General features: G+C 40.9%; 1 protein-coding gene across 6 annotated transcripts in view; it reads right to left on the reverse strand.

The window, feature by feature from the left end:
* The window catches only part of PRIMPOL (primase and DNA directed polymerase), a 58,617-nt gene that overhangs the window by 21,410 nt on the left and 21,196 nt on the right, over positions 1 to 16,011 (reverse strand). For 5 of the 6 annotated variants that reach the window (XM_027598386.2, XM_027598391.2, XM_027598390.2 and 2 more), the window contains 2 exons: positions 12,579 to 12,866; positions 2,040 to 2,202 (listed from right to left, as the gene is read on the reverse strand). In XM_027598386.2, the coding sequence (XP_027454187.2) occupies positions 2,040 to 2,202; positions 12,579 to 12,866 (451 nt within the window). The remainder of the gene's footprint in view (positions 1 to 2,039; positions 2,203 to 12,578; positions 12,867 to 16,011) is intronic. The other variant, XM_027598392.2, reaches the window with a different exon arrangement.

Genomic DNA, 16,011 nt, shown 5'->3' on the forward strand with positions numbered 1-16,011 from the left:
TGTCTGCCTTCAGCTCAGGTCATGATCCAAGGGTCCTGGGATCGAGCCCCGCATCGGGCTCCCTGCTCGGCGGGAAGCCTGCTTCTCCCTCTCCCACTCCCCCTGCTCGTGTTCCCTCTCTCGCCGAGTCTCTCTCTGTCAAATAAATAAATAAAATCTTTAAAAAAAAAATACTTTCTTCAACTACAGTGTCAATCAGAGGACTCTGGGACTGCTGAATCCATGGAATGAAGTATATAAATCTATTCTTCAAATGCACAGGGCCTGTGAAATTTTTGTTATAATGATTTGAAAAGTGTGAATAATGGGGGGGGGGGAGAAGGAAGGAGGGATGAGAACAAAGGAAAAAATGAATTAAAATAAACTGAAAGACACATTCATAACCCTAAAGAATTTAGCCTTCATTTCAGGAAGAAATGGACACAACAAACAAAAATTAAGGAAACCCTATTCAGCAGAACTCTCCACTTCTGTGGAATGAATACTGAAACTACAAAGGAAATGGGGTTTGGTAATCGGGAGATGACTTCAGGCCGTCTTACAGGCCGCGGTGCTTTTCTCACCCAAGACAAAGTAAGATCCGACTCTTGGCCAACAGCAGTGAACAGCGGCTGTCATACAATTTTTCCACTAGCCCCACAGTGCTTCCAGAATCGCGAAACTGCTACTGCTAACTAACATTCACTGAGCAGATAACATGTGCCAGACACGGCTGTCATTTTGTGTACAGTTTTTTTTTTTAATTTTTTTTTTAAGATTTCATTTTTATTTATTTGACAGAGAGAGCGAGCGAGCGAGAGAGCACAAGCAGGGGGAGCGGGAGAGGGAGAAGCAGGCTCTCCGCTGAGCAGGGAGCCCGATGCGGGGCTCGATCCCAGGACCCTGAGATCATGACCTGAGCCGAAGGCAGACACCTAATGACTGAGCCACCCAGGTGCCCCTATGTGTACGGTTTTAACGCAATCTTCACCACTCCCCAAGATAGGGGGTGATATCATTTCCATTTAAAAGGTAAGGAAGCAAAGATTTTGACATTACTTCTGAAAAATGTTATGAAAGAACTCAAAGTCCAGAAATAACATGAAGAAAAACCACCCATCTTCCCACCCTCCTGGGTAACTGCTGTCAAGTGGACATCTGGACACAACTTCCCCTCCAGCGAAGTATTTTAAATATTTTATTAACATTTATTTCTATGGGATTTCTCCTGAGAATTCTATCTAGGGAAGGCCAAGGAAAAAGAAGAGGGGCAAGTTAATATAGCAAGGCAATTTAGTCTGATCGTTAAACACGTGATTTGGACTAACAAAATTTGCCAGCCCAGATATAGGAAAGTGGAGGGAGGGCGCCTGGGTGGCTCAGTTGGTTAAGCGACTGCCTTCGGCTCAGGTCATGATCCTGGAGTCCCGGGATCGAGTCCCACATCGGGCTCCCTGCTCAGCAGGGAGTCTGCTTCTCCCTCTGATCCTCTTCCCTCTCGTGCTCTCTGTCTCTCACTCTCTCTCTAATAAATAAATAAAATCTTTAAAAAAAAAAAAAAGGAAAGTGGAGGCAAACGTTTCTGTTGTAAGGGGTCTTTCACACTTTTTAAAAATGACCAAAGAGTGGCAACTTAAGTGTTCAATAACAAAACTGACAATAACTTAGAGTTTATCAGTATAATGGAAAACTATATGGGCATTAAAAGTTTTAATTACAACTAACTGTTGCAAATTATTAGCTTGGCAGATATTCATGATACAATGGTAAGTGGATAAAACAATTGACATAACCACATACATAATGAACTCAAAAAATATTCTTTGAATGAAGGAGGTATGTAAATTATATGTATGAATGTACATACATGAAAAGTAGATATTAATAGTAACTCTATTTCCAAATGGATGAAAGAAGAAAGTTAACCTAGAATTTTAAGAACTTTCATTTTCTTAAGTTAGAACAAATTTACACAATTCACATTTTGGTACTATACAATGCCTATCACTGTTTAAAGAGCACTCATGAATACCTAACGGTTTGATTCTGGTACTATATACCTGACATTGCTGACCAAAGAAGATAGGAAATACTGATTTTCTTCAGAAATAGTCTTGGACTGTTTAGGAAAAAATCTGTTGTCTTCAGCAATCTCCAAAGCCACCTGTTTTCCTATCTTCGATGATTTATACAGCCGAAAGTTTCTATTTCTTGTATAAACTCCTATTGTCAAAAATTAATAAAACAATTATGAATGCATGTTTTCAGTGATTTGTTTTTACAGTCAGCAAATATTAATTTTGTATAGCATTATTAGAGAAACAATTGGTTCTATTTCAAGGTGGCAAGGTAGGAAGATCCTGAACTCCCTCCACATGTGATCACACCAAATCTATAGCTATACTTGGAACCATTTCCTCTGAAAAAACTCCCAGCAGATTAACTCACCAAATGAGACGGAAACCACACCAAAGCAGGGGTGAGAAAGGCTGACACATAATCTCACCATAAGCCCCACCTCCAGTGCACCAACCTACAACTGGGAGAGAATTCAAAACCTGGGGCTTCTCCCTGAAAGTAAAGGGCTCATACCTCACGTTAGGTACCCCAACTTTTAAGGCCCGCACCTAAGAGATGAGCCTCAGAAACATCTGGCTTTGAAGACCAACTGGGCCGTGGCAAACTGAGGAAGGGCTCTTAAGGGCTTCCGTGCAGACTCACTCACCCCAAGGCCTAGTGCAGTAGCAGCCCTTCAAAGTGCCCAGACTTTATGTGAAAGGGACTCATTTCCAAACTTTAAAGTGCTGGACTGAGGGATACTCTCCAGGGTTAGAGGTGGTGGGCGCCATCTTCTCGGCCTCTCTAAGCCAGCGAGCGCCATCTTTTTTCTTCTTCTTTTTTCTCCCCCTCTTCCTTTTCCCCCCTTTTCTTCGTGGGTGCCATCTTTGTTCACCCCCTCTGCCTCACTCCAGCCAGCAGACACAATCTTTGGCTCCCCCTCTGCTGTGCTCCAGAGCACCAGTAGCTCCTGGAGGAAAGTGTCTATTCGAATACATCCAGTGCCCCAGTGTTTACTGGTGATCCATTTTTCAGGTGATCCCTTGATCACCCGGCTCTGAAGGCCAGAGAGGCCTGCGTTCCTGGGTCCCCAGGACTGTAACGACTGGGGAGACAGTTCTCAGGACACTACCACTCCCTGGGCACCGCACAGAGACAGAGTGAAACACATCCCCAGTTTCTGAGAGAGAGGCCTATTTGCCTGTGCAGCAGCTCTCGCCCACGGGGCAGGCTTCTGGTCTGGCACACTTACAGGAGCCTGCAGAAGGGCTCTCAGGGAAGGGAGCTCAGTGCACAGCATTTTTGCACTCTCCCTCTGCTTCATCCAGCTCACTGGTATCTTCCAGAATGGAGCTTATGCCCTCTGTTTGATGCCCTGATTTTTGCAGTTGCTGCCAGGGGACTTCTTTCCATCACCTGGCTCTGGTGGCCAGTGGGACTGACGCTCACAGGTCCTACAAAACTGTAACCCACGGAGAAGGAGTTCTTCAACAACGACATCCCGAGGGCACGGCAAGAGGCAAGAGGCCCAGGAGCTCAGTCTCTCTGCCTAAGAAGCTCATTAGCTATCAGCATTGGTGCAGCTGTTGGGGCAGGCTTCTAATTAAACACGCACCTAGGGGCTAACTGGAGACCCTTCCTGAGACCTTGGAGGGCAGGCGGTATCTTCATCCTCTCTTTTGCTGTGCTTCACAGCACCAGCATCTCTCGGAGGGGAACTTGTATACGCATCTCGTGCCCCAGTTTTGACATCGGGTACCTGCTTTTGGGGGCTGCCTCTAAGGAGATAACCCTCAATCACCTGGCTCTGGTGGCCAGGGGGCTCCGGTTCGGCGGGGGGGGCTCACGAGACTGTAACCATTAGAGAGAGAGTTCTTAGATGGCTCCCACCCACAGGGCCCTGCACAGACAGCAGACTGGAGCACCCCCAGCCGTTCTGGGAAGGAGGCCTAATGGCTCGTCCTAGAGCTCTGGCCTGAGGGGCGGTCTTCAAGTTTGGCACATGTCTAGAAGCTCCAGAGCTGCTCTCAGGAAACGTAGGCCAGGGGATGCTATCTTTGTGCTCTCTTCTACCTCACGATAGCTCACCAGGATCTCTCAGAAAGGAGCTTATATGCTCATCAAGTCCTGATTTTTGTGACTACCACCCACGGGACACCTCCACATTACCTGGCTGTGAGGGTCAGTGGGACTTATACTCGCAGTCCCATATGACTATACATATTTTCATTCTTTAAAAGCTGCTGCCTGAGGGTCTGGCTTCCAATCACCTGAATCTAGGTGCTGAATGAGATCCTCCCCTTTGGGACATTAACTGGGCCTGGCATATTCTGAAGACCTGGGAGCTCTTAAAAATAAAATAGGCTGCCTGGATAATTATAAAAGTTTGAGAAACAGCCAAGAGCTAGGACTGGGTTGAAGGATAAGTTTCATCTCCTACACAAGGCCAACCCTTCAAGACTGGGAGGGGATGCTATTTCATCTAATGCACACAAACAGAGTCAAGCAAAATGAGGAACAGAGGACTACATTCCAAACAAAGAAGATAAAACTCTTAAGCAAACTTAATGAAATGGAGATAAATAATTTATCTGATAAAGAGTTCAAAGTAATGGTCATAAAGGTACTCACCAAACTTGGGAGCAGAATGGATGAACACAGTGAGAACTTCAACAAAAAGACAGAAAATGTAAGAAAGTAGCAAACAGAAGTCACAGAGCTGAAAATACAAAAAGCAATCTGAAAAATACCCTACAGGGGTTCAACAGCAAACTAGACGAAGCAGAACCAATGAACTCAAAGACAGGACAGAGGAACTCACCCAACAGAGCAGCGGAAAGAGAAAAGAATGAAACAAAGTGAAGATAGCTTAAGGGCCTTCTGAGACAACACTGAGCAGACTAACATTTACATTATACGAATCCCAGAAGGGGAAAGGGCCAAAAAACTTCTCTGAAGAAATAACTGAAAACCTCAATAACCTGGGGAAGGAAAGACATACAGATCCAGGGTGGACTGCGAGTTCCAAATGAAATGAATGCAGCAGAGAGACCCACACCAAGACACATTATAATAAAATGCCAAAAGTTTAGAAAAAAAAAAAAAAGAGAATCTTAAAGGCAGCAAGAAAAAAATCACTTATTACATACAAGGAGACCCCATATGACTATGAGCACATTTTTCAGCAGAAATGTTGCAGGCCACAGAGAGTGGCATGATATATTCAAAGTGCTGAAAGAAAAAACCTCCAACCAAGAACACTCTATCTGACAAAGTTACCATTCATAACTGAAGGGCAGATAAAGAGTTTTCCAGACAAGCACAAGATAAAAAAGTTCATTACCGCTCAACTGGTCTTACAAGAAATGTTAAAGGGACATCTTTAAGCTGGAAAAAAACAAAGAGCAAGTTGCTAATTAGTAACAAGAAAACGTATAAAAGTGTAAATCTCACTGGTAAAGGCAACCATATATTAAAGAGGTATATCAATCAAGTGTGAAGCTAGTGTAAAGGTTAAAAGACAAAAGTAGTGAAAACTGCAACTATAATAACAAGCTAAGGGACGCACAAGATAAAAAGATGTAAAATGTGACAGGCAAAACGTAAAACGAGGGGGCAGAGCGTAAAAATGTACAGCTTTGAATGCGTTCACACTTAAGTTGTTGTAAACCTAAAAAAGGCTACTATGAATGTAAGTCATTACCCGTAAGCCTCATGGTAACCACAGAGCAAAAAACTATAGTAGCTACCCAAAAGATAATTAGAAAGTAAGCGTGCCACTAAAGAATTCATCAAACCACAAAGGAAGTGAGCAAGAGCAGTAGAAAAAAAGAAAAAATTAAAAAACAGCCAGAAAATAATGAACAAAATGGCTAGAAGCACATATGGATCAATAATAATTGTAAATGGATTAAATTCACCAATCCAAAGCCAGAGAGTAGCTGAAAAGATAAAAACAAAACAAGCCCCATCTATATGCTCCCATTTCAGATACAAGAACACACACAGACTGAAAGTGAAGGGATGGAAAAAAGATGTTCCACACAAATGGACACCAAAAGAAAGCTGGGGTAGCTAGCTCTACTTTCCTCAGACAAAATACTTCAACACAAAGACTGCAGTAAGAGACAAAGAAAGGCATTACATAATGACAATGGGGTCAATCCAAAAAGATATAGCACTTACAAATATTTAGGCACCAACATAGGAGCACCTAAATACATAAATCAAATATTAACAGATCTAACAAGAGAAATAGAAATACAATAGTAGGAGACTTCAATACCCCCACTTACATCAATGGATAGATCATCCAGACAGAAAATCAGTAACAAAGAAACATCAACCTTAAACTACACATTAGACCAGATGGAAATAACAGATATATACAGGACATTCCATTCAAAAACAACAGAATACATTCTTCTCAAGTGCATATGGAGCATTCTCCAGCATAGATCATACATTAGGCCACAAAATAAGGCTTAACAAATTTGAGATTGAAATCATATGAAGCATCTTTTTGACCACAATACCGTTAAATTAGAAATCAATCCAAAGAAAACTGGAAAATTCACAAACATATGGAGATCAAACAACGTGCTACTGAAAAAAAAAACAGGTCATGAAGGAATCAAAGGGGATAAATACCTAGAGACAAAAAAAAAAAAAGAAAGAAATACAACAAACCTATACCTATGGGATTCCGCAAAAGCAATTCTAAGAGAGAAGTTCATAATGATAAATACCTATATCAAGAAACAAGAAAAATCTCAAACAACTTTACACCTCAAGAAATTAGAAAAAGAACAGCAAACAAACCCAAAGTTAGGAGAAGAAAGGAAATAATAAAGATCAGAGCAGAAGTAAATGAAATGGAGACTTTCAAAAACAACAGAAAAGATCAATGAAAGCAAGAGTTGGTTCCTTGAAAAGATAAACTGACAAGCCTTTAGCTAGACTCACCAAGGAAAAAAAGAGAGTACTAAAATCAGGTCAGAAATGAAAGAGAACACGTTTCAACTGATACCACAGATATACAAAGCATCACAGAAAACAACTGTGAGCAACTGCACCCAACAAATTGGGCAACCTGAACAAGTCTGCCACTTCCTAGAAACAGATAACCTTCCAAGGCTGAATCATGAATAGAAAATAGACCAATTACTTGTAAGGAGATTGAATCAGCAATCAAAAACCTCCCAACTGGGGCACGTGGGTGGCTCAGTCATTAAGCGTCTGCCTTTGACTCAGGTCATGATCTCGGGGTCCTGGGATCGAGCCCCGCATCGGGCTCCCTGCTCCGCGGGGAGCCTGCTTCTCCCTCTCCCACTACTCCAGCTTGTGTTCCCTCTCTCGCTGTGTCTCTCTCTCTGTCAAATAAATAAAATCTTTAAAAAAACAAACAAACAAAAAACTCCCAACAAACAAAAGCCCAGGAGCAGAGAGCTTTAAAGCGGAATCTACCAAACATTTAAAGAAGAAGAATACGTTCTGTCTCAAACCATTCCCAAAAACAGAAGAGGGAGGAACCCTTCCAAACTCACTTTACATGGCCAGCATTACTATGACACCAAAAATAAATAGAGAAGAAAGAAAATTACAGGCCAATATCCTCGATGAACATACGCAAAAGTTCTCAACAAAATAACTAACTAAAAAAGAAAACAAAATAACAGCAAACCAAATTCAACAATATGGGTATCCCCCACTTTCTGGAAGTTCACGTTACAACACTTTACTTTTATGAACGATCTACATTACTACCTGTGTTCACTAACTGAAAGATTCCAAAGAGGATTTTCACTCTTACGAAAAAAGCTGTTAGCCATACTAATGTGAGTCTTTCGTAAAAGCAAAGTGGCTTAATAAAAATCAAATGATCATCTCAATAGATGCTGGAAAGGCATTCGACAAAATTCAACATCGACGTATGATCAAAACTCTCAACAAAAGGAGCACAGAGGAAACACAGCTCATGCATAATAAAGTCTGTATGTGACACACACATAGCTAACATCATACTCAGTGGTGAAAGCTGAAAGCTTTTCCTCTAAGAGCAGGAACAAGGCAAGAACATCCGCTCTCATCACTTCTATCAACACGGTATTGGATGTCCTAGCCAGAGCAAGTAGGCAAGAAAGAAAAGAAATAAAAGGCATCCAAACTGGAAAGGAAGTGAAACTGTCACTATTTACCGATGTTTATGTACAGAAATGGCTATGCAGAAAACCCCAAAGACTCCACCAAAAAACCATTAGAATAAATGAATTCAGTGAAGTTGGAGGATACAAAATCAACAATACAGAAATCTGTTGCATTTCTATATAATAACAACCCATCAGAAAAAGAAGTTAAGAAACAATCCCATTTAAAAAAAAAAAAATCTCATTTATAACTGCATTGGAAAGAATAACATACCTAGGAATAAACCTAACCAAGGAGGTGAAAGACCTATACCCAGAAAACCATAAAAAAGACACTGATGAAAGAAACTGAAAATGACACAAACAAATGGAAAGATATTCCAAGCTCCTGGACTGGAAGAATATTGTTAAAATGCCTATAGTATGTACCCAGGGCAAGCTATGATTCAGTGCAATCCCTATCAAAATTCCAATGGCATTATTTACAGAACTGAACAAAGAATTCTAAAATTTATACGAACTACAAAAGATCCAGAATGGCTGAAGCTACCCAGACAAAGGAGGACAAAGCTGGAGGCATCATGTGTCCTGATTTCAAACTACATCACAGTGCAACAGTAACCAAGACAGTACAGGATTGGCAATAAAAACAGATTCAGATCAACAGAACAGAAAGCAAAGAAATAAATCAAGTATGTATGTTCAATTAACTTACAACAAAGGATGAATGAGTAAAGAAAATGAATCTGGAAAAATATATGTGTCTCCACAAAATGGAATTATTATTTAACCATTGAAAAGAGAGAAAAATCCTGCCATTTGTGACAACACATATGGACCTTACGGGCATTATGCTAAGTAAAATAAGTCAGGGAAAGACAAATACTGTATCACTTATATAGAGAATCTAAAAATTAAAATAAAAAAACAACCCAAGCCAATAAATACAGAGAACAGACTGGTGGTTGCTTGAGGTGGGGAGGTGGGGGTGGGCCAATGGGTAAAGGGAGTCAAAAAACACAAGCTTCAGTTATAACACATGTAGGTCGTGGGGATGTGATGTACAGCACGGCAAATACAGTTAATAACACTGTACTGCATGTTTGAAAGTTGCTAAGAGAGTACATCTTAGAAATTCTCATAAGAAAAAAATTCTGTAACTATGTACGGTGATGGATGCTAATTAGAGTTACTGTGGTGATCATTTTGCAGTATCTACAAATAACAGATCATTATGTTGTTCATCCGAAACTAATGTTAGGTGGTATGTCAATTATACCTCAATAAAAAAATGAAGGCGGAAAAAAACCTCACCTTCATGTAAACAAAAATAAAAATGAAAAAAGTTATTATCTTCTATCAGTTGTAAACAAAAGCAATATATAAATTAAGATAAAGTGGAGTTGGTATGGAAGAATGCCACATGCAGAAACAGAAAATGAGACGAGATTACTTGGGGGTAACCCACCTATTGTAAATAAATAGAAAAGCTGGGCAAATCAATTAGGAAAAAAAGTTTGAGACTATTAAAGAGCTTCCAAGGCAGTGAGTATTTCTGGTGCCAAAATCCCAAAGAAGGGAGCCATCAAAAAAATCAATATTGCTCTCTCCCCACTATGTGAGCATACAATGAGAAGACCATGAACTGTAAACCAGGACAGGGACTTCATGAGAATCCACCCATGCTGGTACCCTGATCTTGCACTTCTATCCTCCACAACTGTGAGAAGTAAATGTTTGTTGTTTAAGCCAAAAAAAAAAAAAAAAAACCCCACAAAAAACAACAACCCAAATACCAAGAATAAATCTAACAAAAGATACACAAGTTCTCTGTTTAGGAAATTATAAAACATTGAGAGAAGTTAGAGAACATCTATGTTAGTGGAATGACAAAGCATGCGCATGAAATGGAACACTAAATATTATAAAAATGTCAATTCCAAGTTGATCTCTAGGTTCAATGCAAACTAAATCAAAATTCTAACAGAGTGCACATGCGCATGTGTACGTGTGTGTACGTGCAACCTGACGAGTTGATTCTAAAATTTAAATGGAAGTGCAAATGGTCAAGAACAGCCAAGAAATTCCCAAGAACAAACTCGGTGAACTTCTCCTACTGGAGAGAAGACTTAAAAAATAAAGCCTATATTGAGACAGTAATGGTATTGGCACAAAAGGAGATCTATGTAACAATGGAACAGAACATAATCCAGAAAAAGACCAAACATATACAGACACTTGACTTATGACAAAGATGTCCTTTTAGGAAAAGGACAGTTATTTCAACAAACAGCGTTGAGACAAATGGATATTCGTACAGAAAAAAAAATGAATCTTGACTCCTCTTCACACAATAGGTAAAAAATCCATTCCAAGTGGATTATAGATCTAAATATAAAAGGTAAAAAAAAAATAAGTCTTCTAGAAGATAAGAAGGAGAGTATCTTCATAATTTGGGGATAAAGATTTAACAAGATACAAGAAACACTAAGAGGAAAACGTTGATAAATTAGACTACTACTATTTAAAGTTACTTTTATTCATCAAGGAAACCATTAAGAGAGTGAAAAAGCAAGCCATAAATACTGTATGATTCCAATGATAAACAGTTCAGAAATAGGCAAAACTAATCTACGGTGTTAGAGGATGGATTAGCCATCACCTGTAGGGAGGTGGAAGAGCACTCACTGGAGAAACATGGAAGAGGTTCTGGGATCCTGATAATCTTCTATTTCTCATCTAGGGTGATGTGGTGACAAGGGTATGTTCACCTTGTGATAATTCATTGACCTGTACACTCACAAATTACTCCTATTTCAGTCTGAATTGTTATACTTCAATAAAAAGGTTCCTCAAAAAATTTTGGCCTGTGGGGCGCCCGGCTGGCTCAGTCAGTACAGCATGCGACTCATGATCTCGGGTTGTGAGTTTGTGCCCAAGGTTGGGTGTAGAAATTACTTTAAAAAAATAAAATCTTTAAAAACAACTTTTGGTGTGTACTATTAAATCTCTGACCTCTTCAAAAGATGCCTTAAGGAATGTCCCTTTTTGGTACGTAAATAATTCTGGGTATACTCTTAAAATCTTTCTTTCAAGCATATCATGGAAATTTCCTTGCTAGTCCAATAGACTAACTTTTAAGGCTAACTGTCATGAATTGGGGTATCTGTTTGGGGTCGAGGTAGAGCACAGCGACCAGCTACTGTTGCCCCCCTTCCCGAATCACTTCCTGTTAGGCCTTCTCCCTAGTTTACTGCATGTTAGCACAACCTGGAGAGGGTATTCCGCTAACAAAACACAACTTGTCATTTGGAAGAATGCTCCTCTGTTCGTAACTCATGCTTGTTCACACCCAAACCCCTGCACTGCACTTCTCTGACTACATTTCCAAATTCTGGTGCCTGGTTGTCAGGGTAGCTAGCTAGGAAGGTATATAATACAGTAGGAACACTTCCCTACTCTTGGCCCGGTTGGCTTGATAATCCTGCCTCTGAGTTAAACCTAGTTTCCTTCAGCCTCTAGACACTGAAACCTTCGCAGTTGCTCTAACACTCAATGGCAAAATGCGCTCTTAATGGCTTTCAAACCACAAGCTAGAACCACAGCAAAAAATAAAATGAGGTTTAGGGGCACCTGGGTGGCTCCGTCAGTCGGGCATCCGACTCTTGATCTCAGCTTCGTGAGTTCAGGCCCCGCGCTGGGCCCTGTGCTGGGCGTGAAGCCTACTTAAAATTCTTAAAAAATGAGGTTTAGTTCACCAGATTGGAGCCGGATGAATTAGAGGTCCTGGGTGGCCTATGTGTTACCTAACCAGGTTCCATCTTGCCCAGTGCTTCATACATCCTCAGGTCCATGGACCAGAAGCAAGGAGGGTGGAAGAGAGCACATGTGAAGAAGCCCCAGCATGAGGATAGGCAAAGAGCTGACGAAAGGACTCCAGCCACTCGCTGCAGTGCTCTTGAATGAAGAGACCACTGGCCTTATTTTGCCACATAAAAGTACCATTTTTATACTGTATCTGTTTTTAACATGTATTTCATCTCCTAAAAGCTGTCACTAGTACTGGAGAACACTGGTCCAACTGGCCCCCGTCAGGACTCCCGTGACACAAATCCTCTGGACGCTTCAGGGGAAGTGACAGCTCCAACGATTCTCTTTTGGAACTCAGGGCAGCCTGGGGCCTCGGTCCCGCAGGGGCCGCTCTCAGATCTCTGGGCAGAAGCCTCGCCGTGTGCTGGCACCCTAGCTCATGGGTAACGTTCTGCTAGTGATTCCACGGTCCCTGTGGACCAGTGGTGGCAGCAAGAATCCTCAAGCAAAGTGACGGATGGGCACTGATGGGTCGCTCAGGGAGGAACACAAAGACAGTCTAACAGAGCTGGCAACCTTACTTACCGAGGTCCACAAAAAGATGCTTTTCTCCTGTGTTATTCTTCACAACTAAAAATGATAGGTCAGGACTGCTTTGCTCAGCTGACCCCAGCCTCCCCCGTTCCTTTGAATTCTGCGTCTGGCTCTCTCCTCTATCTCTATCTGAGGACATTTTGCTAAAGGAAATTCCTTGTTTAACTGGCGTTTCAGGAAAATGGGAAAATCCGTGGCCCATGCTCTCTGAAATACTATCATCATCTTCACTGGCAATTAAGTGAAAAGCAGGCTGCAAAATTTTTCTCACAAAATTACCTAGAAGAAAAAATATTATGATTAATCTAATTCTTTTCCACAAACTGTAACTCAAGATCTAGGCACAAATCTACACATGACAACTTTATTCAGTAAGGCTTCTTTTTTTGACTTCTGGTTTTAAAACTGAGTTGTTATTACAAACTGTAACATACTTCTGTTACTTCCTTCCTCTTGTGCAATCTTTTATTTTTCCCAATTCCCACTGACAGGGTAGCTTGGTGTCACTTAAAATAAATATCATCAAAGACTCCACTAGGGGCACCTGGGGGGCTCAGTCGGTTAAGTGTCCAACTCCTAATCTCAGCTCAGGTGTTGATCTCAGGGTCGAGAGTTCAAGCCCTGCATTGGGCTCCACACTGGGCATGCAGCCTACTTAAAAAAAAAATTCCACCAAAAAACTGCTAGAACTAAGACATGAATTCAGCAAAGTCACAGGATATAATCAACGTACAGAAATCAGTTGCATTTCTATACACCAGTAATGAAGCAGCAGAAACAGAAATCAAGGAATCAATCTCATTTACAATTGCATCAAAAACAGTAAGATACCTAGGAACAAACCTAACTAAAGAGGTGAAAGACCTGTATTTTGAAAACTATAGAGTACTTATCAGAGAAATTGAAGAGGACACAAAGAAACTGAAAAACATTCCACGTTCATGGATTGGAAGAACAAACATTGTTAAAATGTCTGTACCACCCAAAGCAATCTACATATTTAATGCAATCCCTATCAAAATAACACCAGCATTTTTTTTTTAAAGATTTTATTTATTTATTCATGAAAGACAGAGAGAGAGAGAGAGAGAGGCAGAGGGAGAAGCAGGCTCCCAAGGAGCAGGGAGCCCGACGCGGGACCCGATCCCAGGACCCTGGGATCATGACCTGAGCCAAAGGCAGACGCTTAACCATCTGAGCCACCCAGGCGCCCAATAACACCAGCATTTTTCACGGAGCTAGAAAAAACAATCCTAAAATTTGTATGGAACCACAAAACGCCCCAAAATAGCCAAAGTGATCCTGAAAAAGAAAACCAAAGCTGGAGGCTTCACGATTCTAGACTTCCAGCTCTATTACAAAGCTGTAGTCATTAAAACAGTACGGTACTGGCACAAAAACACAGATCAATGGAGCAGAATAGGAAACCCAGAAATGGACCCACAACTATATGGTCCACTCATCTTTGACAAAGCAGGAAAGAATATCCAATGGAAAAAAGATAGTCTCTTCAACAAATGGTGCTGGGAAACTGGACAGCAACATGTCAAAGAATGAAAACCAAAGAATGAAACCAGGCCACTTCCTTACACCATACACAAAAATAAATTCAAAATGAATGAACAACCTAAATGTGAGGCAGGAAACCATCAAAATCCTAGAGTTCGAGAACAAAGGCAGCAACCTCTGCGACCTCAGCTGTAGCAAATTCTTACCACACGTTGCTGGAGGCAAGGAAATAAAAGTGAAAATGAACTATTGGGACGTCAAGATAAAAAGCTTCCGTACAGTGAAGGAAACAATCAGCAAAACTAAAAGGCAGCCTATGGAATGGGAGAAGATATTTGCAAATGACATATCCGATAAAGGGTTAGTTAGTATCCAAAGTCTATAAAGAACTTATCAAACTCAGTATCCAAAAAATAAGTAATCCAGGGGCACCTGCGTGGCTCAGTTGGTTGAGCATCTAGCTCTTGGTTTTGACTCAGGTCATGATCTCAGAGTCTTGGGATTGAGCCCCTTGTCAGGCTCCGTGCTCAGTGGGGAGTCTGCTTGAGTATTTTCTCCCTCTGCTCCTCCCCCCAATCTCTCTCTCACTCTCAAAACAATAAATCTTTAAAAAACAAAAAGAAATAACCCAGTTAAGAAATGGGTAGATGAACAAACATTTTTCCAAAAACGATATCCAGATAGCTAAAAGACCTATGAAAAGATGCTCTACATGAGTCATCATCAGGGAAGTACAAATCAAAACCACAATGAGATACCACCTCACATCAGTCAGAATGGCTAAAATTAACAAGCCAGGAAACGACAGATGTTGGCGAGGATTTGGAGAAAAGGGGACCCTCTTACACTGTTGGTGGGAATGCAAACTGGGCAGCCACTCTGGAAAACAGTATGGAGGTTCCTCAAAAAGTTAAAAATAGAAAACCCTATGACTCAGCGACTGTACTACTAGGTATTTACCCAGAGGATACAAAAATGCAGATTCGAAGGGGTACATGCACCCCAATGTTTACAGCAGCATTATCAACAATAGCCAACTATAGAAAGAGCCCAAGTGTCCATTGTCTGATGAATGGATAAAGATGTGGTGCACGCGCCATTAAAAAGAATGAAATCTTGCCATTTGCAATGAATGGATGGACCTAGAGTATATTGTGCTAGGCGAAATAAGTCTATCAGAGAAAGACAAATACCATACGATTTCACTCATATGTGGAATTTAAGAAACAAAACAGATGAACATATGGGAAAGGGAAAAAAAAAAAGAGGCTGGGAACCAAACATAAGAGACTCTTAACAACAGAGAACAAACTGAGGGTTGATGGAGGGAGGTGGGTGGGCGATGGGCTAGATGGGTGATGGGTGTTAAGGAGGGCACTTGTGATGAGTACTGGGTGTTGTATGTAAGTGATGAATCAATCACTAAATTCTCCTGAAACCAATATTACACTATATGTTAACTAACTAGAATTTAAATAAAAAATTTGAAGAAAAGAAAAAGACAACTGCCCAGTGACCTGACCTGCAAGATTCTCTAATTACTGTTATTTTAAAATAAATTATTTTATTCCATTCTAAAAATTAAAAATAAGTAAATAAATCATCTTAGAAAGGAAAGTTGGTTTGAGAAGATGTGTCAATGTTGCTAGTATGAGCTTGACCCTAACGTACTGTCACCAAGAGAGCACCACTTTTATTTTTTTATTCTTATTTTTAAGTATTTTATTTATTTTAGAGAGAGACAGCAGAGCGAGAGAGACCATGAGCTGGGGTGAGGGGGCAAGAGAGAAGCAGACTCCCCGCTGAGCAGGGAGCCTGACACCTCAGGGCTCGATCCCAGGACCCCAGATCACGACCTGAACCACCCACCCGGGCGCCCTGAGAGCACCACTTTTATTAATATAAATTGAGCAGA

This window comes from Zalophus californianus, chromosome 2 (assembly GCF_009762305.2).
Source record: "Zalophus californianus isolate mZalCal1 chromosome 2, mZalCal1.pri.v2, whole genome shotgun sequence".
Classification (NCBI taxonomy): Eukaryota; Metazoa; Chordata; class Mammalia; order Carnivora; family Otariidae; genus Zalophus; species Zalophus californianus.